General features: G+C 38.4%; 1 protein-coding gene across 5 annotated transcripts; it reads right to left on the bottom strand.

Annotated features, from left to right (window-relative positions):
• Positions 1 to 1,268: 1,268 nt before the first annotated feature.
• Positions 1,269 to 23,732, bottom strand: LOC309688724 (interleukin-6 receptor subunit beta-like). 5 transcript variants are annotated; one of them, XM_082504641.1, is made up of 16 exons: positions 23,337 to 23,732; positions 17,865 to 18,137; positions 17,641 to 17,767; positions 17,387 to 17,556; positions 17,195 to 17,310; positions 15,680 to 15,706; positions 14,185 to 14,371; positions 12,480 to 12,562; positions 12,181 to 12,391; positions 11,874 to 12,038; positions 10,593 to 10,694; positions 8,986 to 9,129; positions 8,760 to 8,900; positions 4,734 to 4,818; positions 4,439 to 4,520; positions 1,269 to 2,274 (listed from the first exon to the last, which is right to left on the bottom strand). In XM_082504641.1, the coding sequence occupies exons 1-16, from the start codon at positions 23,389 to 23,391 to the stop codon at positions 1,864 to 1,866; spliced, it is 2,379 nt and encodes a 792-aa protein (XP_082360767.1). In that variant the 5' UTR covers positions 23,392 to 23,732; the 3' UTR covers positions 1,269 to 1,863. The 5 variants fall into 5 exon arrangements, with proteins under 5 accessions (XP_082360767.1, XP_082360768.1, XP_082360769.1 ...); XM_082504642.1 differs by having other exon boundaries at positions 17,641 to 17,764; XM_082504643.1 differs by lacking the exon at positions 17,865 to 18,137.
• Positions 23,733 to 27,744: the final 4,012 nt, after the last annotated feature.

Here is a 27,744-nt window from a genome sequence, read left to right as displayed (position 1 = left end):
GAAAGCTAGTTCATTTATTTACAAAGAAGAAGAAAAAACCCCACAAACGTTCTTACCTTATTCTTTTATTTATCTGTCAACACTGCTTTAAATTTAAATTTATTTATTATTTATATTCTACAGTTTGATGGTGAGTAAATGCTCCAAAATTTAATTCTGATTCTAACTGGTATATATTCTGAATGACAATAAAGTGGCTATTCTATTCTATTCTATTCTATATGTGTTTAGCTCCTCTCCTCTTTATGTAGACCTATAGTTCTTTTTTTATTTCCCCCACCTGTTGACAATACACAGAAATTTGTTTTTGTGTATTGTGTTTCTTTCTGTCTTTATATTTCATACCTTTCTTTTAGTTTATTTTGACAGATTTACATGTCTTTGATTGATTATCTGTTTTAGCTGTGGGGTAGATATTACTTGGCTTAAAAAATACATATAATATCTTGTATCGCTAGTATTTATTTTATTGCATGTTGTCTCATGTCGTTTGGCTCTGTTTTGAAAGGTTTTCAAAAGTTTATTGGCAACTTCAGCAGATCTCTTTACACCAACCAGATAAAGTGAGACGTATGCAGTACAATAAACAGTGATAGAAATCCGTATGACACAGTGGATTGGACTTTCTTTTTACATCCAGAGCTACCTTAATTATTTGTGGCATAGACTCAACAAAGTGCTGGAAACATCCCTCTGAGATTTTGGTTCATATTGACATGATGTCATCACACAGCTGGTGCAAATTTGCCGACTGCATCAATGATGGAAATCCCCTGTAACACCACCTCCCAAAGCTGCTATTTTGGATTGAGTTCTGATGATTGTTGAGGCCATTTGAATACAGGGAATTCACTGTCATGTTGAAGAAATTAGTTTGAGATGATCTGAGCTTTGTGATTGAAAAATTTTCCCGCATAACCATACGCCAGCAGCAGCAGCCTGCACCACTGATACAAGACAGGATATATCCAATCCTGTTGTTTATGCCAAATTCATGGAGGAGGTGAGTGTACACCACACAACACCATAGAACACTGGTGTATGTGTGCATAATTTATCTTGAAATATTAACACATTTTTCCCTTTCACCAGTCTAACAGTGCATTAGTGGAAAATATAAGTGAGCTGGCTCACTTTCTTATGAATGTGTACTGTGGTTTCTCCAATTACACTCAGTGCCATGCACATTACAAAGCCTTGCTCACACTAATATATGGTTACATGCAGAATACTTCAAACATTTTGTCATCAAATAACAAAACAGGGTGTCAAGTACAACATTTATTCACTTTATTCCATACTTTTTTGTTTTTGTCTGTTTACAAGACATATGGCAGAGACGCTTCTGCACGGTGAATATTTATCAACACAATAACAACATTTACATTTTAATGACTCCTCCAGTTTACAAATGACACAAAGCGATAAAGCAAAAAGAAATGCAGCGAGTCACACCTCAACAAACATCAAGCATATAATACATGGCTAAAATATTTACAACAAAATCCACAATACTATAATACAGACTGTACATAAAACCAGGATCAGTGTCATAGCAAAGCATGTCTAGAATGCTAAATCCTGGGAACACTATATCATATTTTCAGTGGTGATAACTCATATCCTTAAATCTTTTCATCTCTTCACATTAAATGAAACCTATTCTTCCTGTACGGCTGAATACATTGAGATGACCTAATAAAGCAGCTACTACATACACAAAAACGGTTAAACATGTTTGTATCCTGTTGTTCCACAGTGCTAGGCAACTTAATGACACACACACAGTCATATCAAACCATATCTATTTCTTTCACAGCTGACTGACTGCAAATCTATCTGCATCATTTACCTTCACTGCTCTCACCTCTTATGATCTTGTTCAATCATGTCTAATGTGACATATATGGTCTTAAGTAATGCCTTTTCTTGCTGTTTTACTGGCACGTGCTTACTCAGTTTTTCAGTCTCCGGGACAGGACTCTCCCCAGAACTCTGACTTCGATAGGGGTTGGCTGTGCTGCTGTCTGAGGAAATTAATGCAGTGGATTCTCCAGGAGAGGGAGGCGTCTTTGCAGGTTCAACTGGACTTTCATCCTCCGTATAAAGACCAAGAGTCATTCCTGAGTTTGCGTAGTCCACTATGTATTCACTGGCTGTGTTAGTATCATAGCCTGTAACTAATGAAGGGGTAGATGTGCTCTGCGCTTTCTCTGGGTATACTGTATCACAGTGGCTTTCAGATGGATTTCTGAATGGCTGGAAGCAGATTCCCTATGGATACAAACACACAGACAGAAGGGAGCCGTAAAACAAAAAGCTAGGATGAATTACAGCAGCTTTTATATATTATCAAGACTCGGGCATGGATTGTTTCTGTAGTCAGTGAAAGCTAAACCCTACATAGACATGATAACTCAGGATAGAGGACCTCTGGAAGAGGGAAGATGTTAAAGGAGTCACAGTGCATGGACACATAAATGAGTTCAAGACAGAAACTTCAAACTATGACAAAAAACATCTGTAAAACATCTGTGTGCCATTCCAGAAAGCAGGTTCAACAAAGCATAAACTCTGAGTTGCTATAAACTCAGAGAGTTGAAACAGCTCTGATTATGTTCACCCTGAGTGAAGAATGCATGCGTGAAAGAGGATAGCAATCATCGGTGAAGCTCTGATACCAGGATTCCCCATGGCAACAGGTAAATAAAGAGCAGCACATGAATGCTTATGAATCTGGACCGTGATAGCTGTCATAAAAAAACATGAGGGGAGAAAAGGGTCATTTAAAATCCTCCAACTTGAATTGTTTTAATCGCTGAAGCTCGAATTCCACCAAATTTTACATTTGATTTTTAGATCAGATTTTTCAGTTGTAATCTGACAAATTACAGAAAATGAAAACTGAAGAAATGGAGCAAACACATAAGACAGTTTATTCATGGACCTGCGATATCCGTCAGCCCAGTAAGATTGATTTTGGAGATTATCATTGGGAGTAGTTGAGGAATTTATAGACATTGCACCTTACTAAATGTTGCTCAGTGTCATTTGACTGTATTTGACTGCATGACTATACTCAAACCTGAAGTGCCATCAGAACATATTAGAGCTCTCTGCAGTTATGCAAACATAGCATATCAGCACAAATATTCATGTGGGCTAATTTTACAGTCACCTTGGAGTCACTGAATAGAGTCAAATGTAAGGCCATCTTCCTCTAGAGATAAAGCTAAGCCCAGCTCTAAAGTTACACACTATGTATCGCACCATCATTGCATTGTAAACGTGCATATATGGATTTGGTAATACAAAGAATGTATGCATATTTTTATACTTGAGCCTAATCTGTCTTCACTGCTAGAACTGTGACTACAAAAATACAGAACACACCAAAAATACTTGTTCAGTCAAACTAATTTCATAATACTAATTTCTGACAAACTAAAGGGATTTTTGTGTCTCCGTGGGATACAAATTTTTATAGTTTTTAATAAACCTGATCAGAGTGCTGAGTTCTTATTTCCAACTGGGGTTTTATGTTTTGTCAAGCCAGCTAAGGCAAAGAAAGCCTGGTTGTGTTGAACTTCCTTTATAATATAGGCCTCAGGAAGTCTGGGGGGAAACTGTTTAAGATGATATTCAGAAAACCACTTTCAGGACAACTGAAAATACCAATTATTATTTTTTATTAATCCAGCCGCCAGATTTTGGTAGTTAACTTTTTGATTAAATCACAGAATCTTTTTTTCAGATCTCAGAAATTTGAGGTGGATGTGCAATGATCAAGAAAAAACATCTTAAACAGCTTTTTTCATTCAACACAACAAAGTCAGAGAGACTCAGTTTGCTGACACATGTGACAAGGTAAAACAGAAAACCCTCACACTGTAAAATGTGAAAGTAAATTACCAAGTAGTCACTTTAGCAGAAATATAGAATAACATTCAGCTTCTCTACAATTCAAGAAAGCACAAGCTGATGTATTTCTACCTTTTTTTGCTTGACAATGAAAAACCTACAATTTAATCATGCAACTTCTTCAGCAACATTAATGCAGATATAATGCATCCCACTGGACAGCCTCAGATAATAACACACATAGTGAAGTTAAAAACAAGCAGAGACACATGAGCACAAAGAAAATCTAGAAAACCCATGTGAACAGACACAACGACTGGACTATTTATACACCAAGGAGTGATTTGGGATTAGAAACGGGGAGAAAAACAGGACAGATGTGCACATAATCAAAACAGATGGTGGGGACAAAAATAAATCTGAAAAACTAAAAGAAGACAAATGAGAAAGCAAACTAACGAAGTAAAAATGAGAAGAGGAAACAATAACTCAAAAGCCTAAACTACATGTGAAAATATCACCGCCCCATCCCGCAAAATTCATCATTATAAATCAAGGGCCATGACATCCTCGTCACCTTTTGTTGACTTTGCGATGCCCAAACACCCACAGAGCTGAGGGCTGGATTTGGCACGGGCTTCTCCTGGAATTTCTTCCATCTAAACAGATAACACACATCATTAACACATCGTTAGGAAGAAATCTGTAGAAGTGTTTGGTGCCAAAAATGTAATCACAACATGACCACAATGTCTTAACACATCAGAGCCTGTCTTCCACTATTGATGGCCTGGAAATGTTTTTGGTTCAGTGTTTGCATTCAAAAGGAGCTCGTAACAAATCATCAATAACAAAAAGAGACTGAAACTTACTGAACAGCAATGCATAATCCGAGAAATAACACCAGGAAGATGATAACGCTTCCAGCGACACTGAGTGGAGTAACAAGCCCTGGATCTGTTAAAGACATTTCAATTGATCATTGAGCACTTTGCAGAACAGACATTAAACACTCTTAAAAAATCACTGACTGGATTTATACAATTTTAAATAATTAGTATTACCACAGCAAAGAAAAGAAAAAGTTCATAACATTCGGTTTAATTCAGATACTAGTCCAGTGAGTCATAACATTAGAGGTTAGGATCTTAGTTCTTAGCACGCAAACAAATATCTTAACACTGATCAACCGTCGGCTGGCAATCTGTCACAGTGTCTTCTCATGGTTGATAAATAGTTCCAAAGGGAGGTGAATCAACGTCAAGACGGCTTCAGGTACTTCTTGACTGTTATCTGGGTGACGTTCTACCCAGACAGACAAGTGTTTATCGCAAGGGTGGCTCAAACCTCTTCCTCTTGCCCTCCTTGCCCTAATGAGCCAATCAACTTCACACTCAAACACAGTCTCGGTCGTTGTGTCCTTGGGCAAGACACTTCACCCGTTGCCTACTGGTGGTGGTCAGAGGGCCCGGTGGCGCCAGTGTTCGGCAGCCTCGCCTCTGTCAGTGCGCCCCAGGGTGGCTGTGGCTACAATGTAGCTTGCCATCACCAGTGTGTGAATGTGTGTGTGAATGGGTGGATGACTGGATATGTAAAGCGCTTTGGGGTCCTTAGGGACTAGTAAAGCGCTATATAAAATACAGGCCATTTACCATTTACTTGCTTCTCACGGTTTAAATTGGTGATATCAGCACCAGACATAGATCATTTGTACCATTTTAAGTGTACATAAAAATAAATGACTTTAAAGTGTTGTTTATAGTAACAAAATCAAGCTTCGGTAATACCAGTTTGTGTGTAAAAAATACAGGCAACTATAAGGTTTTTTATATCAGGACATAATAAAGCAAATATCTAATCCTTACAAGGTCTCGAAATTAGGTAAATATAACCCGAGATCAACAGCAGCTCGTGACATATAACACTGTGAAATGGTCTAAAAAAAGTGAAAATGAAGAAGCACTGTGTGAAAGACCGAGTATACCTCGTGACTCAGTAGCTCGTAGAACACATTTAGCAACACAAATGTAAAGTAATTGTTTTCTGTATGAATTTATCAGTCTCTCATGTCCAGTGTTGGGAAAAAAGTAATTAATTATAGTTACCAGTTACTTCTTCAAAAAAGTAACTGAGTTAGTAGCTGAGTTATAAGATTCTAAAAGTAATATGTTACTAGAAAAAGTAACTATTGCATTACTTTAAAAAATGTTTAACCTTCTGGGTCCAGACTATAATTGGCCGTTTTTGACTACTTTTGATTTTACTGCTACAGTTCACCTTTAAAAACTATTTACTTTGCCTTGTTTGGTATCATTATTTTCAGCACAACCTCACATGTCTGAATCTACAGTTATGTTTTCATTTAGAGAAACTGTAGTAACACAATAGATCTAAAATTAGACAAATAACATAAAATCCGAGTAGAAAAAGTTATATTTTTTACTGTAAAAACCATAAACATGTTTAATGAATCATATTTCATAACTTTAAATGCAAATATAAATTGCTAATTTTAAAATCCTCTGCACAAGTTTTGCAGACAACAAAGTTATTTGCAGCAATTTACCTTTTTTTAAATAACCATTTCAAACTATTTAAATAACAATCAGGTGTTCTGCATTAAATAAGATGCCACACAAATTATTTGTTCCACTCCAAAAAATAATTTCTGTCCACTATAAAGGAGAACATCACACGCCTGGTGTATCACTCCTATATACTGTAATCTGCCTTTGGTGGCTTTCTGACAGTACCTGTAACATTCAGCAGTCGCCTCATTGTTCCCATCAACCCGCTGCATGACGTACTTCTCTAGAAGAATGTCTCAGGTTTGTAGCCCCAAAGGATACAGCCTCATTGTTTCTGCAGAGAGGTATATACTGTTTTTTCTTCATTAAATTATATACTGTAAATGCTTTACTGTTTTGTTCTAGAGAAATCTCTCTGCAGAAACAATGAGGCTAAAAGTCATGACGTCAGTTATCATCAAGCGTTTAGAGGAAAATGCATTAAAATCAGACATGACTATGTCGTGCAAATCAGCACATTTCCTGTATCCTTTGGGGCAACAGACCTGAGTCACTTTCATTAGTAGTCTTAGTTATTCCGTATTGAGTTTCTTATATTCCCCATTTAGTTCCTTGAATATTACATTTCCCCTTGTGTCTGTGTCCTTCTGTTTCCCTCTTTGTGTGTCTGTGTTTATGTGGGTTGTGTGTGTCTTTGTGTCTGGTTTCCCATCCTTGTGTTTCATTTCATGTCTCCCCGCCTTTCATGTTTATCTTTGTTCCTCAGCCTGTCATCATTGTCATCACCATCGTTTCCTGTTTTATTGTGAAAATCTTGCATTCCCTCTTCAGTGTGTTTAGTTTTGCTTTCTCTCACTCGTCATGTCTAATTTGTCTTAGCTGTCTTCCCCATGTGTTTCCTGTTCCCTTGTCATTCCTTGCATATTAAAGCCCTCTGTTTCCCTCTGTCCAGCGTTCTCCCTCATTCCCCACCGTGTGTTCTGCCTACCTGCATGTTTAATTTCATGTATATTCCAAATTTAGTTAGTTTTGTAGTACAGCCATCCAGCAATAAAACCGATAAAACTTTCTGAGTTCATTTTCACCTCCATGAGTCTGCATCTAGGGTCCATTCCTGCCTGCCTTACATGACCAGTTCATGACGCCACTTTGGTTTCATCCAAAGGACAGGAAGTCTCAGTTTGTTCGGGTGCAACTTTGCATGCCTAAGCTAACTGCCATGTGCAACTCTTCTAAACAAGCCATACTTGTTCATTTACCTAATTGCACTGTCTAATTGTACACTGCATTTTTGGATTACTTTGTTAAATAAATAATGGCACAGCATAATATGTCATGTTTTGTAGTTGCTTTAATGTTGCATTTACCTAATTTTAAGACCTGCTAACGACTGCGTTACTTGTATTATATCCTGATACAAAAAAACCTGAGCTGAAAGAGAGTGTACTTTCTTGTTACCATGACTGCATGTGGAGATTCAAAACCACTTAATAACCAGAGTAGTTGTTGAGTTTTAGGTTTTTGGTTCAGTTTTTGCTGTTGTGCTGTGACCAATTTCGACCATGGCAATGCCCATGGTCATAGACTTGTAGATAATATTACAATAGCAAAGTAAATCCTGCCACGCCTTTTTGTCTGTAAAAACAATTAATATTTTATGGAAAATAAATGATCCGTCATTAATTATTAAACTTTTTCTGCAGTTGTCAAGTCTGCCGTCAGCAAATAAGTGCTGTTGTGGGTCTCAGAGCAGTAAAACTGCAGCATCCTGTTTCTGACTTTCAGGAATGTTTCTATTTGTTTGCGTCCTTAGATACATGCCAAGGTAACTGCTGGAAAACACAAAGGCTTTGGATCGAGGCCATAAAGAGATTTTCTCTGAGGCTCATCAAATTTTAATATTTGGCACTGATGTCGGGATTAGGCTGTTATTACTGCTATGAGTCAGCTGAGCTGTGTTTGGTTAAAGCTCGACTGTAGGAAAACACAGGTTCATGACTGGTAACAACAGCCATTGAGTTATTTAACTCACGAATGTTTTGAGTGGATTTAAATATAAAGGTTGCTAAAAAACATAAAATAAATAAAACTACACAGACATTGAATGGACTAAACTAAGCAAAAACATTTTTTGCTGTATTTTATTCAATCCAGAAAACAAAACGAAAAAATAAAACTGTGTCACTATTGACTGAAATAACAATCTTTACTGGCCTGACATGCCAAAGCATGATTATTGTGCTGATGCATCTGTTGATTATTCACCAACTTAGTATCAGGGTGGTATTGGGTGCACCAAACCAAAGATAATCCGCTCACAGGCTCATTCTGAATCATTCCTCTAAGTCAGAGCTCTTATAGACCACTTACCAAATTTTGTGGTTGTAAATTTCTCATCACTGCTTTTTGATATTCCGGTCAGAGCCCTGGCATCGACATTGACGGTGTACTGGGTGTCTGGACTCAGATCTTTTAAAGAGACGTTCCTCATTTTGCCATCCACAGTAACATCTGGAAGAAACCCATTAAAGAAATGCTATGAATGTTGCATTATATGAAAGTGTGCAAACTTCGCACAAGTGCGTTGCGTACTCACTGAGATACAGTACATCCTGCGTCTTGTAGTAGTTGACTGTATAGCTTTGAACAGCACCGCTGCATTCCTTCTGTGATTTCGTATTCCAGCTCACAAAGGCTTGTCGGTAGCTAGGTACAACTGTGATAGCAATGCTGTCTGGATCTGTAGGAGCGACATGGGCAACATCAGCTTGGGACAGCATTTTAAAAAGTACTGTTTCAGAATGAGTCAAAAGTTTGGACACACCTTCTAATTTAATGAGTTTTCTTTATATTTACTACTTTCTACATCAGGGGTGTCCAACTCCAGGCCTTGAGAGCCGGTGTCCTGCAGGTTTTGGATGTGTACGTGATCCAACACAGCTGATTTAAAAGCCTATATGACCTCCTCAACATGACATAGTTCTCCAGAGGCCTGGTAATGAATTAATCATTTGATTCAGGTGTGTTGACCCAAGGTGAGATCTAAAACCTCCAGGACACCGGCCCTCTAGGCCTGGAGTTGCCTACCCCTATACATACTGAATACATCAAATATATGAAGCAAGCATTTATGGAATTATGTAGCAAAGAAAAAAATGATAAATAAATATGTCTTATATTTAAGATTCTTGAAAGTAGCCACCCTTTGCTTTGTTGACAGTGCTGCAAACCCTTGGCTTTCTCTCGATGAGCTACATGTTGTAGTCACCTGAAATGGTTTTCACTTCACAGGTGTGCCTCGTCAGGGTACATTTGTGGAATTTCTTGCTTTCTTAATGAGTGTCACTGTTAGGGATTTATTTTAAATAGAAGGCACACTGAACCAGCATGGCTACCACAGCATCCTGCAGCGACATGCCATCCCATCTAGTTTGCGTTTAGTTGGACCATCATTTAGATTTTCAACAGGACAGTGACACCAAAACACACCTCCAGGCTGTGTAAAGGCTATTTGACCAAGAAGGAGAGTGATGGAGTGCTGCGCCCAATGGCCTGGCCTCCACAGTCACCTGACCTAAACCCAGTCGAGATGGTTTGGGATGAGATGGGCGCAGAGTGAAGGCAAAAGGGCCAACAAGTGCTCGGCATCTCTGAGAACTCCTTCAAGACTGTTGGAGAACCATTTGAGGAGACTACCTCACGAAGCTCATCGAGAAAATGCCAAGAGTGTGTGAAGCAGTAATCAAAACAAAGGTTGGCTAATTTGAAGAATCTAAAATATAAAACATTTTTTTAATCATTTCACATTCTTTTGTTTTCTACTAGTGCTGTCAGCGTTAATCTCGTTAAAATGACGTTAACGCCATAACCGCATTAACGCAAATCTCTGTTAGTGAGTTAACGCGTCTCGCCCCGTGTGAGGGCTGCACGGCGTCAACGCTTCAGCGCAGTTAGCTCGTTAATGCATTTGCGCCGTGCAGCCAGTCGGTTATGGGTTGCAGTTATGGCGTTAACGTCATTTTTAACAACATTAACGCTGACAGCACTATTTTCTCCATAATTCCATATGTGTTTATTCATAGTTTTGTTGCCTTCAGTGAGAACAATGTAAATAGTCATAAAAACAAGGAAAAATCATTAAATGATAAGGTGTGTCCAAACCTTTGCTGGTAGTGTATACATCCAAACATCTGAATTACTTACCTCCAAAACTGGAGCAAACATGAAGGACTTTTGTGCCCTGACCTGTCTTGTCATCAAAGAGGGGCGTTACTGTGATATTATATGGCTTTTTTTCCTGGAGGCCTGTAAGAGAGGGGGAAGACTAGTCTGAAAACTGATGACAGAGAACTAGCAAGTGACTGTTACAGCATACTTGTTTAGCTTTTTAGCCACACAGCTCAACAGTGATTACGTGCATCCCTTAGAGGAGTTTTGTGCTGTTAGTGCCAAATTTGAATTTGTTCTATGCTTTATATGATACCGCCTTTAGCTATGGTAATATTTTAGCTAGAAGCCTATCAAGAGTATAACTAAAGTACCAAAAGCTGTGTAATCTAAACATACCAAAGCTCCAAGTGCACCAAGTGAAGTGGTTCTTATGATCTGTTTATATGATGAAATGCTTCTTGGGATTAGTATCTATTATAATCTAGTATACGTTTCAGATTTAATATGTGTGCAACAATGGATAAGAATGATTTATTTGTTTTAACAGTTATGCTTATAATTAAATAGCTTAGGTCATCTGTTTCCTCATCTGAGGTTTGAAGGCATCCAAAGAGTTATGAGAGAAGATTTGAGAAGCCCTGAGATGACTACAGGGTTAGAAATGTAGAAGAAATAAAAGTGGGGACACTATGAAAGGCACTTGGGTGAGAACTGTGATAAACAAGAAAAAATTAAGTAATAGCTTCACAATAAGCAGCTTCCTAGCATAAGTAAACACAGATGCTATTGAAGCAGACCTACAAAAACTAAATGGAAATGAAGAATACAAATACAGGATCTATTTCGGTGATTGTCCTTGTTTGTTAACCTTTGAAAAATAGTGTCTTTTCTAATACTTAAAAAAAAAACAAGAAACAGATTTTACCTGGTCCGTGGAACCAGACCTTCACAGAAACATTGTGAGTAAATCTATTTAGCCTGGCTGTTCCTCTGCTTGCTTAAACACAACTGAGCACAAAGAAACACCACAAACTGCAACACATCTCAGGACACAGTTTTCAAGAAATAACTGTTTTTCTGTAGAATGTATAATGGATTACAGAGCAGCTTTTAACATCTATCTCACCCAGGCTATGCATAATTTGCTACACCCATGAACCAATGATGCTGGAAGATAAGACACAAATGGATCATGTCTTTGCCAATAAATCGGCATGACTCAGATTCCAGCCACAAGGCTCCCTTGGAATTTATTAAACATCCATCTATCAGCCTGTCATCAATTTATCGTTATCACACTGCTCTCTAACGTACCGCTGAGTGTTACATTTGTGTACTCGCTCTCTTTCCAGTGGTACTGACTTCCATCCTGGGTCCAGTCAATTTTATACCCACTGACTGGCTGCATAGGAGCCATCCAGCTGACCTTAATAACTTTGTCATCAGATAAGGTCTGGATGTTGGTAACTTGAGGAAGGCCTGCCGATTAGATAAAGTGAAAGAAAAAAGAAGCAAATTGCTTGACAACACAGCAAAGCCTTTGTCCATTAAACTGAAGCAATCTGGTACATCAATAATAATTGCCCATTAAAAATGCTCAGTAAAAAGCATTTAAACTTACTCTCTCCAACGGCCGGAACATAAACTGACTTCACCACAAGAACTTCTTTATTCTGGAAGACTGTGAGATTTATTCTGTGTGCATCTTGGTTTACAACAACATCACAAGTTGTGTTGCCACAGAAGGTATAATTCCCTCCAGTCATGTGTTCACTGTCATGAGTTTGTTTTATGGTGTAATCAAATGTGCCTCCACAGTCTTTAGGAATACCCTGTGTGGATAATTTGAAGCTTGTCACATAAAAAAATAGAACATACAGAAATCTGCTGTTTAAAGACACCAATGAGATATTTCCTTACCTTCCACATGACACGGACTTTTCTAAGTCCATTTTCTTCCAGTTCAGACACTTTTCTCCACAGGCGCAGGTTGACATGATTCTCTGTAAAAGGTCAAAATAAGAAAAACTATTTTACGCAGGCAGGAATATTATTATATTTGAAAACTGTCAACGGTTTTGGTCTGAAGCCAAGAAAGGAGAAAGCAGTGTGTCTGTTCACACGTTAAATAATATCCTGGAGCTCATGGTAACCGCTGCAAACAACTACGTGTTTACAGCGAATAATTCAATCATTCATCCACTTTGTGAACTGCCTCTCCAGTTCGGGGTCACGGAGGGAGCTGGAGCCTATCCAAGCTCTCTCGATGTGAGCTGCGGGGTACGTCAAAGACCGCAAGTCCATCGCAGTTCATTATTTTTAGTAATTCTGCTGCAGAAGTTGTAGACTGACCCTCATCTTCGTGTTACATGACATCGGTTCTCTGGAGGTATTTTTTTTTAAACACTACAGTCATATTACACAGCATAAAAGACTAAACTTTTGACTTTGTATTATCACATTCAAGTCCAAACCTGCAACTCAAAATGTTTCAGACTTCATTCCTTTAACATTCCTTGATAATGTTCCCTCTCAGGGCCTCAAACCTAAGGTGGCCCCTAGAGACAAAGCATGTACAAACTCCACAACACTTACAAATTCCAAAGCACAAAACACATGCAAACTCCAAAACACGTACAAAATACAAAACACATGCAAACTCCAAAACACGTACAAAATACAAAACACATGCAAACTCCAAAACACGTACAAAATACAAAACACATACAAAATACAAAACACATGCAAACTCCAAAACACGTACAAAATACAAAACACAGGCAAACTCCAAAACACGTACAAAATACAAAACACATACAAAATACAAAACACATGCAAACTCCAAAACACGTACAAAATACAAAACACAGGCAAACTCCAAAACACGTACAAAATACAAAACACGTACAAAATACAAAACACATACAAAATACAAAACACATGCAAACTCCAAAACACGTACAAAATACAAAACACATGCAAACTCCAAAACACGTACAAAATACAAAACACATACAAAATACAAAACACATACAAACTCCAAAACACGTACAAAATACAAAACATACAAACTCCAAAACACGTACAAAATACAAAACACATACAAAATACAAAACACATACAAACTCCAAAACACATACAAAATACAAAACACATACAAACTCCAAAACACGTACAAAATACAAAACACATGCAAACTCCAAAACACGTACAAAATACAAAACACATACAAAATACAAAACATACAAACTCCAAAACACGTACAAAATACAAAACACATACAAAATACAAAACACATACAAACTCCAAAACACATACAAAATACAAAACACATACAAACTCCAAAACACGTACAAAATACAAAACACATACAAACTCCAAAACACGTACAAAATACAAAACATACAAACTCCAAAACACGTACAAAATACAAAACACAGGCAAACTCCAAAACACAACGGAAGTGTTCCAGGACGCTAGGGGCAGTGTTGAGCTCGATTTGCAAAATAAACGGTTTGTTGCAAACACATGGGCTGTATCCCAATTCAAGGCTGTTGATTTTCTTTACTCATTTCAGAGATCTTGACCCCCCCAATGTTCAGCACAAAGTTACACCCATGCTTACTGTTTAGTTTGGTCACATGTAGTTTTTCCTTGCTCCAGTCACTCCAGATGGCCTTCCCCAAAACACAGCGTACTGAAAAGCCGTAGGTAGTGCAGGAATCCACATTGTTGATCATGATGGACCCATTAGCTTCATCATTTAGTAGACAATATGGTCTTGTATTGTTTCCAGTCTCACTGTGGTCACACTAGGAGAAACAAACATTTCTTCTTAGGAACATCACTTCACTTCTAAAACATACTCAAAGCTTTTACCAACAGTCACTAAATTTATAGGGTGCATGTTTAAAAAGAATCGAGATTTATAAAGGTTTATTTTTTATTTTGTTGAATTGATTATCCAGGGGAAAAAATCCATGCAACAAGGAACTTTTTTGAAGTTGAGGAGTTTTAGATTTCTTTTTAAATAATTTATTACATTAAGTAAAATACTTTTCTTGCCAAATGTCACCACTATTTGCCAGAAGTCATCCTTTAGCTGAATGTTTTTATTTGTTAAAAGTAATGTTTAATCTTATCTAAAGATAATTAATTGTAACTTAATTAAAAGGAATATTATAATATTAGTATTATAATATTTTTTAATTCTTAGAAACATTTCGAAACAAATCGCTGTCAAAATTGAATGCTGAAAATATTTTATAATGAAGTTAAAAATGAATATACTGAGAAATCAATTGCGTCAGTTATGGATACAGCCTAAATATTCAGCTATAGAAATATCACATGCTGCTTATTTATTTTCTATTTGTTTCTTCCAACTAGCACAGTATATCCATTATGTCCCTCATGTATGTATTTTATTTCCCATTCCACAGCTTTATGTCCCTTGGGGAGAAAACTTACAAACATACAGTACAGCTCTAGGTGAAATCCGCGAAGTAGCCGACTTTGTTAATTTTTGGTTTTTTTACAATTATTATAAATGTTTTAAGGCTGTAAAAACCCGTCACTACACACTTTATGCACTTTTCTCAGACAAGCATGAAGATTTTCACACTTTTATCTCTTGTTTAAACACTCTCAAAGTTCAAACCTTCGTAGAAAAATAAGTCCAGTATTATAGAATGAAAACAAAGGAACCCTTGGTTGCCTTTGACGGTGCAAAAACGTTTAGTCAACATTGTTGAGTTTGTTGGGGAGAAAACTTACAAACATACAGTACAGCTCTTCAGAGTCACACTGCCACAGCTCGAAGATTTATGTAAATTTGACTACCTGAACGCATTCTATACTGTGCAGGAGACACAGCACGAGATTGATTGATAATGGTCTACAGCCAATCAGGACGCAGAACACAATGCGCTGCAAAACAGCGAGGCTGCGAAACGTGAACCGCATTATAGTGAGGGACCACTGCATATGATTTTTAGGTGATTACAGGTTATCTAATTTGTGTTTTACCTTCACTACCTGTGCAGCAAATGTGTTTTTATTTCTGCATTCCTCAAATACCGCAGAGATTAGAGGTTTGAGATAAGCCAGCTTTTCCTTACCTCGACAATTTCTCCTCCAGCTAAAACCTGGAAGTGAAACAAGTCCCCAGTTAGCCATGAAGGGTTAAATATTGCAAACATGTTGGCAGAAACAAAAAGAGCTTATATAGTGTCTACATTTTATTTCCCATTCCACAGCTTTATAGCAGTTTATACCATTTGCACTTTTGCATCTGATGACGCAAATACTGTTTATGACTAGATATATAATTTTTTTCTGGACAGAAATCTTTAGCTAAGGCACATATTGGGTACTATTTTAAAACATTATTGCTTAACCAACTAAATTAACTTTCACAAGACTAGGCAAAACTATTAACATGTGTATTAGAATTTCCTTTATTTATGTATTATTCACATTATTTACTTGGGTTTTAGCAGGTCATTTGCCCCGCGATGGCTGCTCCCACCAAGTTTGGGTTTTTTGTTCTTTTTAATTAAAGGATGCCAGCTACGCTCACCGTTTGTCTGCGGGCTTTATTAAGTTAAACTTCCACAACACATGAGATGAAATAAGTACAGCCCAGGATTTAATAGCTTGTAGAACAAACTTTAACAGCAACAAATCGAAGTAGCCATTTTCTGTTTGACTTCATCAGTCTCTCACATGCTTCTCACATTGCTTCATTGAGGTTTGTGGGAATTTGTCTCGTAATGTCCCGCCGCAGCATTTCAGTCAGATGGACTGGACATTGAATGGGTCATTGCAACAGCTTTATTAATTTCTTTTTCAGAGAAATTCAGCCATTCTTGTGTAGCTCTGCTGCTGTCCTTGGGATCACTGTCCGGTTGCACATGCCCGGTTCCAGCAAAGCTTGAACTATCAGATATACTCGTCCCATCTGACTCTAGAATACTTGCAGAGGAGTTCATAGTTGACTCAATGACTACAAGGGGCCCAGGTCCTGTGACAGCTGCTATGAGCTGTTTGTGCTGATATGTTGTGTTTGGTGGTCGTGTGCATTATGGCCAAACATTTCTGTGCTGCTATGTTCCTTTTAGAGAGAAGAGGCTTTCTCTTGGCATCCCTTCCAAACAAGTCTTACTTGTTCAGTCGTTTTCTAATTTTGCTGTCATTAAGTTTAAAATTTCACATGCTAACTGACTCCTGAAGAGTCCTTTCAAAGTTTGACCTGGAGGCGAATTTACTTGGAAATTAATTCCTAGAAAGACTGTCTGATTATGTTAGTGCTAGTTACACTTGCTCATCAGTTAATCTAGTGCATTTGCATAGCAGCATCAAGCTGCTGCTTACTCTCTTAATTCCAGTGGGAGAATTGTTTTTTGACATGACTGTAGATCGAGATGACACATTTTTTGGGACTTCCTTTTTATTTTGTCTTCCTGGAAATCTGTTTATGTAACTTGCTGTTTAATGTATGAAAATGACATAACTTGTGGTCATCGTCATTGAAACTGTTGTGTTTCATTCAGCATTTTTATGGCAGTGTCGTAACTAATTCTTGTTATTGTTTCAAAGTGAGCAGCTGTGCATGTAATGAAAGAGCAACGTACTTTCCTGCATTTGACTTCACAGCGACCCGGCTCTAACGGAGAAAGTCGTCGCCATTTAACTGAGAGCGAACCTGCAGAGTCAGCCACCTCTAGGTCCTTTGGGGGAAGACTTTTACCTGAGTAGCAGACATTTCAACATCATCAAAAACATTCATAAATATAGTTATATGCAATGTAATCCATGTCACTTACTTATGTCATGTAGCGCAAATGTACGAGGCTCAGAGGAAACATTCCAGTGATGAGTTGTGGCTTTCACGGTAACAGTGATGTTGTCATCTCGAAGTGTGAATAGTTCTGTGAGTGTGCATGTTGTTTTCTTTGAGTGGCATTGTAAAATTTCCTTTTGTTTATAAAAAACACTGAAGGAAAGAAAAATCTATTAAATAAGGGAAAAAAATCTACATTAGTTGTTATACACAAGAGAAAGAAAATACAAAACTTACCTCTCTACGGCATAGTTCACTGGGGGATTCATGTGATGCTCCCATGTGCATGTGAGGCTGTCTAAGCCACCGCTTTCCTCTTGATTAAGCTTATAATGGACACATGAAATATTTCTGGGTTTTGCTGCTGAAGAGAAATTAAGTTATTAATGTCCTACATTTCCCTTTAATGCAGGAATGCTCAACTATATTTATGTTGGTAATGGAAGAAAATGACTTCTTACAGTACGTTTCTATAATGGTGCCTCCAATGACTTGCTGAGTATCTGCAGTATAGCACTGCAATGTCGCACGAGGGTGAGTGAAATTTCTGAGTGACAAGACTGTGTGTGTGCGGTTCAACATGCTGGACAGGCTATCATCAATGCGATCGTTGTTCAGTTTCCAGTAGATTTTGCTCGTGCCATCGCACGCGCTCTGACATGTTATCGTGATGTTCTCTCCCGCTTTGATGTATAGATCTTTAGGGTAAACACTGCAGGTGTTGCTGTTGGGGCCTGGAGGAAATGATCATTTTAATTAAGGTAATTGAAAAAACTCTTTTGTCTCTGTAGCAAAAACTGAAGCCGGCAGATGGATTGCTTAGGTTATCAGATGCATAGAAACAGGGAAAACAGCTGGCTCACAGAAAGCACTAAAGCATAGGAAAAAAGCGCTTGCATGAATGGGTGTCTTGGTCTCGTCCGTGCCCACTCCGGGTCAGGGACCAGACCCTGCCCCAAGTGGAGGAGTTTAAGTATCTCGGGGTCTTGTTCACGAGTGATGGGAGAAGGGAGCGGGAGATCGATAGACAGATTGGTGCAGCGGCTGCAGTGATGTGGACACTGTACCGGTCTGTTGTGATGAAGAGAGAGCTGAGTGTAAAAGCGAAGCTCTCAATTTACCGGTTGATCTACGTCCCTACCCTCACCTATGGTCACGAGCTGTAGGTAGTGACCAAAAGAACGAGATTGCGAATACAAGCGGTGGAAATGGGTTTCCTCCGAAGGGTGGCTGGCCTCTCCCTTAGAGATAGGGTGAGAAGTTCGGCCATTCGAGAGGGGCTCAGAGTAGAGCCGCTGCTCCTCCACATCGAAAGGAACCAGTTGAGGTGTTTCGGGCATCTGACAAGGATGCCTCCTTGGCGCCTCCTGGGTGATGTGTTCCAGGCATGTCCCACTGGGAGGAGACCCCCGGGGCAGACCCAGGACACGCTGGAGAGATTATATCTCTCGGCTGGCCTGGGAACGCCTTGGTGTTCCTCCGGGTAAGCTGGAGGAGGTGGCTGGGGAGAGGGAGGTCTGGGCTTCTCTGCTTGGGCTGCTGGCCCCACGACCCGGCCCCGGATAAGCGGAAGAAAATGGATGGATGGATGAATGGGTGTGAACGGGTGACTGAGGCATGTTGTAGAGTGCTCAGGTAGAGTAGAAAAAAGATCTATAAGGACCACTTCATTTTATTCTTTTTATTTCCTCCAGCACTCAACTTCTAAATTCTTCTTCTCTGATTATGTCTCATTGAGTCCATGTGTCTTGGTTTTATCTAACTCATCATCTTTTCTTACCCCTTTCCTCACCTGTGTCCCCGTGTCTGTCTGGTCTCTCAGTGTTTGCTCACCTTTCTGTCATTGTGTCAAGCCTGCGCATTTGTGCTTTGTTTTTTCCTGTTTTATTTTGGTGTCTGTTCTTACTTGTATCTTATTTGTATTTCTATTTCCTTTTGTCAGTTGTAATGAGCCCCAGCTGTGATCCCACCTGTTTCCCTTCCCTTCATTATTCTGTGTGAATATATATTGTCTCAGTTCTTCCTCTTGGCTGTGTCCTTGCTTCTTGTTGATTTTCCCTCTTTAAAGAGTGTATTTCTTATTTTTTAACCTACATTATTTTGTGGTTAGTTGAAGTTCAGCAATAAAGCTGCTTGTTAGTTTTAACCCTTGTTTCTGAGTGCTACATTTTGGTCTGACTCCTTACTGCAACAATACCAGCCTCGACTGTTTGTTCACTTTTTTTGTATTTAGCCCACACTTCCTCTTGTACAGAGGGTTTTTTTTACACTTGGGTTGGGTCATAGTCTGCTACTCTGAGAATACGAAGTTCTTCTTTCCCAGCTTCCTTTCTTTTTCTTGAACCAATTCTCATTTCTTCATATTTTTGCTTCCAGGAAATCAGACTTTCTTGTCATTTTTCTTTAAAAAAAAAAAGGAATAGTTCTCTAGGTTTTTGGAAAGTCTTAAAAACACAGTCTGACAGGCATAAAATAGGATTTTGCATCAACCAGTTGGTTCCCAAAGAGCGAATTAGTCGAAACCTCTGCATATGTCAGCATAGTGTGCAGTGTGTCCTTAAAAGTAACTGAGGAAAAAAGAAGAAGTGGCAAGCAGTAAAAAAGATACTCTGCAGCACATGATCACATGAACGTGTCCTCAAGAAAGAGGAAAAAAGTTAACAAAAACCTGAAAAATAACCTGAGATGTGAACCCAAACACAGAAAAGTTCCACTAAATTTTGATCCACCATGAAGTATCATCTGGAAAGCACCTGACTGGAAATGGCTTCATTATTTAACCTGACAATAATCCCAAATACACCAATGCAGTGAAAGCATACCAGGATATAAAAAACACACAATGTAGCACTATCATTCATGGATCTGCCTCAACTTTATCGAGCAGTGTGGGATCATCTTGACACAGAACAGAACAAAAAGGCAGCCGACATCCAAAGGAGAGCTTTGAATGTTCTTCAAGGAGCCTGGAGAATTATTCCTAAAAGTTTGGGCTGTGCTGAAAAATAAAGGTGGTCATACCAAATATTGACTTTTAAGCTTGTTATTTCCCCATTTTCTCAAGAAAATATAAATAAATGAGGAGTGGCTTGAGACTTTTTGCTCACCTAACTGTAATCTAATCCCACTTCTTAGTCCAACACAATTTTAAATCAGCAGAAAAATCTGTGCAAACTGGAGACTGAATGTGATACAAGAGAAAGTTTTGTTAATTAGGCTTTGCATCTTATGCAAAGATTTAAATGTAATAAAGTCACGATCACTAAAAGTGTTAAAACATTAATCTATAGCATTCGAAATGCAAAAATAACCAGTGTAACATCCAGAATAATGCAAAGCTATCAAGAAAAATCTTTTTCTTATTCTTGCTGTTCTTGCACTGTTTGCTGCAACGTAGAAGTTTCGCAACTGAGATGAATGAGTCAGTCAAGTATGTCAGCAGCCTAAAATGAATACGATATGATACACAAGACTTTCTTTGATGACTCGTTCTGTAATTTCATCAAAGCTACACCATAACACCGTCCATGCCCAGGTTAGTTTTCTTACCTGGAAAAACTCATCATGCTTATTCCATCCTTTAATGTGATGACTTTATAGCTTGCTCACAACTTTACTTAATTTGGCATGCTTGTGCAAGTTTTAGCTGTAACAGGTTCGTTCCATGTAACATTTAAAGCTTATTTTTTGATGACCAGAAGTTTCCATTTTAGACAGCCAGCGCTGAATCAGGTAGTTTTTGTTTTGTTTTTGTTTTTTTAATGAGTCTTAACTGTGATCATCCTGAAAAGCTCGATCATCAATCAGCAGGATGGACATATCTTCAGTATTTTAAACAGTTTTTACTGCCATGTCTGTGTTAACTGGAGGCATTCTGATGAGTTACAGCAGGAAAATCCCAGGTGCTAGCTACAGTAAGACAAGCAGCATAGCAGGCCAGTAATGCCATAACCCTGGAAACAATAACACTTAATTGAAATGCAATAGCTTACGCTTTGAAAACCTACCCATGATCCACTTCTCAACAGACGTTTTTGAAAAATGAATTTTTGCTTGTTTTTGTGTAGATTAAGCCTTACATCCTTAGAGAAGCTTATAGTTATTTTTTAAAAAAAAGATTATTGTTTGGGCACTGAGAGTAGAGAATAGACAGAGTCTGGGGTGGTCCAAGGCCCAATCACAATCAGTGACTTGAATAATGTAAATCTAGAAGCCTGTGAACCTTTATTTAGATCAGAAAGCAGTTTAGTCAGATTCCCACAATGTCTCATTTCAAGTTCCTACGCCTGATCCTCATCCTTGCATCTGTAACATACTGCAGAATGCCTCAGGGGGGATTCATGGAAAGTATGCTATCAATTCACAATACTTTCTGTTAGTGCTCACTAACAGTTTCAGGTTTAAAGCTTATTATGTGAAGCAGCCACAGAAAGATTTCAGTTCACATTAACGGTACATGAGCTCTTTGAGATTCATTATTACAAATAATAGCATCGTGACGATCTGACACGACCCTGAGTCTGCTATGTAAACAAGATGACATGCTCCAAACAGCATCAACTCTTACACCGTCATCAATTAAAAAGAAAAATTTCTGAGAAATTTCTGTGAAAACTACGATCGCTGGTGCTCTGACTCACATTTAGTGACTGAACAATAACAAACTAAATCTTCAAAATTCCTCTGAACAGGTGTGATGTCTGAAACGTGTATTGCACTGCATTTGGTTTGAATCAAGCTGCTTTTCTCATGCTTAGCACCATATGTACCCTGTTCCCTGACTTCCAAGAGGTCAGTGCCCCCTGTGGTGGCATGACAGAGACACGACCTTAACATTACTTACTGTACAATATAAAGCGCCTTGAGGCGACTGCTGTTGTGATTTGGCGCTATATAAATAAAATTGAATTGAATCGAATTGAAACATTAACAAATAATTTCATAGTTTTATAAAACCGGTGAAGAATATTACGCCAGAGTTAATACATATTTTACCTTTGATTCATGGTGTTTGAGTCCCATGAATCAATGAGACTACCGGAGGTCTCCCTGGCCCTTTGGAGGTACCTCACCCTCAAGTTGGGAAAACATGTATAAAGACTTGTTAATAATGTAGTTTGTAATGTAGTTTGGATAGTTTAGATTATTTAGCACATTTCTCCTGATAAAACTGTTACACTGAAGAAGGATGGTCTATTTTTACAATATTTAATTGTTGTGTTGTTACTTTAACTTATCTAAAAAGGACAATGGGATCATCTGTTATAAAGAAAAGCAACAGACCATTAGAGGAGTTCCCAGAATAGGTATAACCTTGTACAAGTTAGAAAGGAAAAGCACTGTAACTTTTCAATCTGATTAGATTTGTTATTGCATAAGTTGTTGTTTTTTTCTCTTCTAGTCCTCATGGAAAATATTTAGACAAGCAGGGACACTTCCATGTAGAATATTTGTTGATTTTCAGTAATCGGAGAAGGATTGTCAGACATTTCATCAGGTTCTGTTCACTTTGGTTAAAAAATGAGGTGTTTTATTAAATCAATGGAGCCACATATGGTTACCACCTATCCGGATCTTTGCTTTTAGAAGAAAAACGAGTCATTCTTAGTAATGCATACTTAAACAGAAATAACACCATTCAAAGCAAAACTCTGATACAGTTAAAAAGTTTAGGATTCTGATCTTATTTCAGATCATAATTATTTAAAATGCTGGAGGTTATTATTCTTTCAAAGTGAGAATATTTGTAGGTAAATTTGGGTCTAAGCACACATGCAAGAGTAGCTACCCTTCATTACTGAAAGTAAAACAAAAAATGGGCATTTCCCATAAAGCCCAGAACTGAGTTTTATTGCTCAGCATATCTGGAAATCCCTTTAATACTTATTTTGTTTTCCAACTATGCGACGCATAAAATGCTAAAATTGACTTACCAGCACGAATGGATGAGATTCCAGCCAGGATAAATACAAGTTGGAAAGTGTACATCTTTTTATCCTGTAATCAGACCTCAGACAAATCCGCTGTTCAAATGCATTTAGAGCTGACAGTTATTCCGCTGAGCAACACAGAAGCACTCCAACGGCTTCAACCGAGGCTGTTATGATAGACGGCACCCGACCCTCCGCCACATTTTCCTAACTAACGCTTTATTTCAGCCATCATGTAACAGGAACTGAAGCAAACCCTGAACTGAACAGGAGGTATTACCCAACTGGAAAGACAGAGAGAAAAAGAGGAAGTGAAGTAACTCCTCAACCGCCTTCAAACTTTGATTATTTCAGTCTGTTATTATCTCGGCGACGTGAAAGGGAGCTCATTTAAATACCTCCCCGCTCCGGAGACTCGCGAACCACACGTGACTGCCGGTAAATCAGTTCGTATAATCTGGCGCACAGCCAATAGCAGCAGAGCACTTTATGACCTGGACATCAGCAACATTCTCAAACACAAAGTTAATTGAGTTTTTTTTCTCTCTCATTAGTTTTTATTGAGTTTTGTTTCAGTTTCCAGGCTTGTGTCTGTCGGGCAGACTGTGGTGTTTAAAGGACGCTCAGTTGGTACTAAGGGTTCCAAAATGCTCCAAGAAAATATCCCCCACACCATTACACGACCACCAGCAGCCTGAACCACTGATCGATCCAGGATCGATCCAGGATTTCATGTCATGTTATATCCTGAATGTTGTAGTAGAAATTGACGCAGGCAGACAGATCGCTCTCGTACACTGGGGCCTCTGGATGTCTGGGGCCTGGATCTTCTCCATGCATGCTTCATGCTCTGGGAGACAGGGCTATGGCTCCCCACACCCTCTAGCAGATCATTACATGGAGAAACCTTTTCAATACAAGCGCGCTCATGTTCTTGTTCAAACCTTCCAGGCAGCTGAGACTTTTCGCTGTGTTGTTTGTTTTCCATGTACTTATGATTCTCTTCAGGTATTCTTGCTTCCTCCCAATGACATACGTGTAAATTCGTGATTCTAGATTGGCCATAGGATGTACATTCCTTGTCTGTCTCCCTGTGTCAGCGCTGTGAGAGACTGGAGACCTGTCCAGGGTGCTACAAGTGATCTGGGATCAGCTCCAGGTCCTTTGTGATTTGTCATTTTAAGAATGCTTTGATAAAAGTTAAACTTACATAACACTCTGGGGACATAAAAAACCCCTGCTATCTATAATATTTTAAGTTAATATGGTAAAGGAATATTATGAAATGTGTTTAGATTACTTTAAGTGTGAGTTGTGAGATGAAAACGACAAACGTTGGAGGCTTGGAGGGAAAAGTGTAGTTTCTAAACGAGCGAATGAACAAACAGCTAATTTATTTTGTCTAGGACTACTAATGCACACTGTGAGTCATGTCTTTTAAGCAAGGGCAACAATTAGTCGGGTTGTTACGAAACATTTATTTCAAAAGAAAAGGTGAACAGATCACAAATAACAGGATGGTTTACCTGTGAGCAGTTGTTAAAAACACATTACAGAACTCAGCACTGTGAAACTCAGGGGCTTTTGTTTCAGACGCAGCCAGAAAGAGTGAAGCAATTGCCCCAAGTGTAATAGAAGAATAAAGAGAGGACAGATTTCTTGAGTTTAAATGATTCAATTTTTTTGGCCTTCAGCCGTTTGGACCATTACACTGAAGGTCACAAAAGCTGAATCATTTTGTCTGACAAAACTGCTCTTCTTATTATGGAGTACTAGAAAAAGCGTAAGCATTTTCTTAACATGTTACTGCTAAAATTTATATGCACATATGTTACAGTATGCAGTAAGTCCACCAATCAGAAATGATAAGTTACTCCGGCTATAACCGACAACCTCAACCGGTTACATGACAAATTCATTCCAAGAATCAAACCTCTTATAGGAGAAAAATGACACACAAAATACCTATTAACAGGTACAGTTATTGCTCACTGTGCTATGAGATAATCTACAGGAAAAAGTGAATAATCAACTGTGGTGTCATTTCCTCTATTACCGCAACTGCTATAAAGGAAGCGAGTCCTTTTGTATAACAGAATATGATCGATACATGGATGGATTATGAGTCAGCACCTCAACAAACAAATCAAAGCCCCAGGAGGATTATTTGTTATTGTCTGTTCCTGTTTGAGGTTATTTAGACTCTTCTTTTATGTCTTCAGACCAACAAGAAATATTTTTCAACAAGAAATATGAAGCTCGAGCTCTCTTATCGGTCACTTTTTCTTGTTTTGCGCTTATATAGTTCCATCTAATGGTCGAAACATATTTCGCTGAAAATTTAATCCATCCATTTTTTTATGCTTAACCGATTCAAGGTAGGGAGGAGCTCATTCCAACTGTCAAAGGGCAAGAAAATTTAATTATAACAAGTAAAACTGAGGGGAAAAAAAAAATTATGACATTCTTTACTGACAGGTTCAATGAAAAACACATTAACATTCCCAATAGCCATCACTTAAAAATGTTAGTTCGGTAGTCAGTCATTTCCCACTCCACTGAATATTAATGATACATGCAATTTCTAGGCAAAACAGTTTACTTTTATTTTCTGACCTTGCTGTCTGTCATTTGTGGAAAATGTGTGTGTTGACGTCAACTATGCAACACTTTGTTTTTCTGTAATTGTCCTTACAGAGCAGTTTGTCGGCACAGCAGCATTATAAATTGTGTTTAATGAGCCAGAGCAAAAATGTAGAGCTCCAAAGAGAAAACAGAGTAGGAAGCAGGATAAATGTACCAACCATGACTTTGGCTTTGAGCTGTGCAGGGCCCAAAAGATGAAGTTCTGTGTGAGTAGTGTGTGTTTTTGTAAAGGATTGAAACATTGTTACCACTTATATACTGAAAATCTGCACTCATACTCTAATGTGTATTTGTGTTATATTAAGAAGCTGGTCAACTGGTAGAGTATGCTTGCTTGGTACGGTTTCAGTGAACGAAGTTATTTTGTAAGATTTTTAAATGGCTTCTGAGGCGTTATCTCTCTGTTTCTTGGACAGTTTCTGGAGGGATGACTGGCAGGCAGGCAAGATTCTGAAACAGCTGTTAGTGTAGCAGTGCAGGGACAGAGTTTGACGGGTCTCAGGTACGTTTTGCTGGCAGTATTCATGAATCTCCTCAGGAGAGTCTGGATCCAGGAAGAAAGGCTCAGAAAGTCGTTTTCAAACTGCAGACTGCAGACGGATAGACGGAGTTACTGTCCAGGAAAGGAGACTCTGACAAGGGAGGCCAGCAACAAACTCTGGCCCACAACCTTCTACCTGCGACTTAAAGATATAGGTTTCTCAAACAGAAAGAGAGAGAAAGGAAAGAATGAAGAAAAAACCTCCAGCCTGTCAGTATCATTATAGAAGTTTGTATTTGTACAAAATGGCCTGGGCACCCACACCAACTACAGGCCAACACAGAGCCAGTGCACAAAAAAGGGGCTTTCCTAAGGAGGCTGAGATCCTTCCATGCGTGCAGCAAAATTATGGAGATGTTTTGTCACTCTGCTGTGGCAAGGACAGTGGTCTTCTTGGGGTGCAGCATTGGAGCTGGTGACACTAAGAAACTGAATAAACAGAGCAGGAGATCTGAATCTTAAATTGTAATTGGCTGCAAACTGGACCCACCCATCAAAGCTGCGGTGGAGAGGAAGTAGCATCAGTCATCAGTTATCCATCACGGACAATCCTGACCACCACTGCACCTCTTACTGAACAGGCCCGGGTGGAAAATGTTTCTTTCCACCTTCACTAAGACATAAGTTGAAAATCTTTTACACCACATATGATCACCTACTATAATACAACATATATGTGAGGTGGAGAGTCATCTGCCAGATATGTTATTTTTGTATTACTTGTTATTTCATAATCATTTCAACTGCTGGAACAAATACTACTACTACTACTACTAATAATAATAATAATAATGGGAATATGGGAAAAATAAAATAGGTCTCATCTCGTCTGTGTAGATTTTTTGGCTTTTCATATAGCTCCATCTAGTGGCTGATACAGATATCGCGGTAAATGACATTACGAAAAACAAAAAGGTAAAGTATTATTTCTGACCTCTATAAGCTCAATTAAAAAGTAGTAGCCGATAGAAAACATCCTTAGAAAAAACTTTATATTTGTTTCGGTGAAAACAAACTGGTGTACAGTTTAGTTTAGCATATCGTGATTATATTGTTCCGTTACGAAAATAACCCGGAAGATATTTTATGGGACAGTTTGAAGTCGCTAACGTTGCTAACTTGGTTAGCGTGTGAACGGTTTCAGCCTACTCAATACGTTCAGTCGTGTGCTTGCTTTAAAAATACACGTGTGTGTGTGTGTATATATATATATATATAATAAAT

This window comes from Aulonocara stuartgranti (genome assembly GCF_965226115.1).
Source record: "Aulonocara stuartgranti genome assembly, chromosome: 15".
In the NCBI taxonomy this organism is placed as follows: Eukaryota; Metazoa; Chordata; class Actinopteri; order Cichliformes; family Cichlidae; genus Aulonocara; species Aulonocara stuartgranti.
The sequence above is the reverse complement of the archived record's forward strand: the minus strand, read 5'-3'. Positions and strand labels throughout refer to the sequence as shown.

Excerpts from the sequence above, each read along its gene's own strand:
- LOC309688724 (XM_082504641.1), bottom strand. The coding sequence starts at position 23,391 with ATGTACACTTTCCAACTTGTATTTATCCTGGCTGGAATCTCATCCATT. Across the intron at positions 12,563-14,184 it reads ACATGTGACCAAACTAAACA|AGAATCATGTCAACCTGCGC; the intron begins GTAAGCATGGGT and ends GACCTTTTACAG. Across the intron at positions 4,521-4,733 it reads GGATTATGCATTGCTGTTCA|ATGGAAGAAATTCCAGGAGA; the intron begins GTAAGTTTCAGT and ends TTATCTGTTTAG.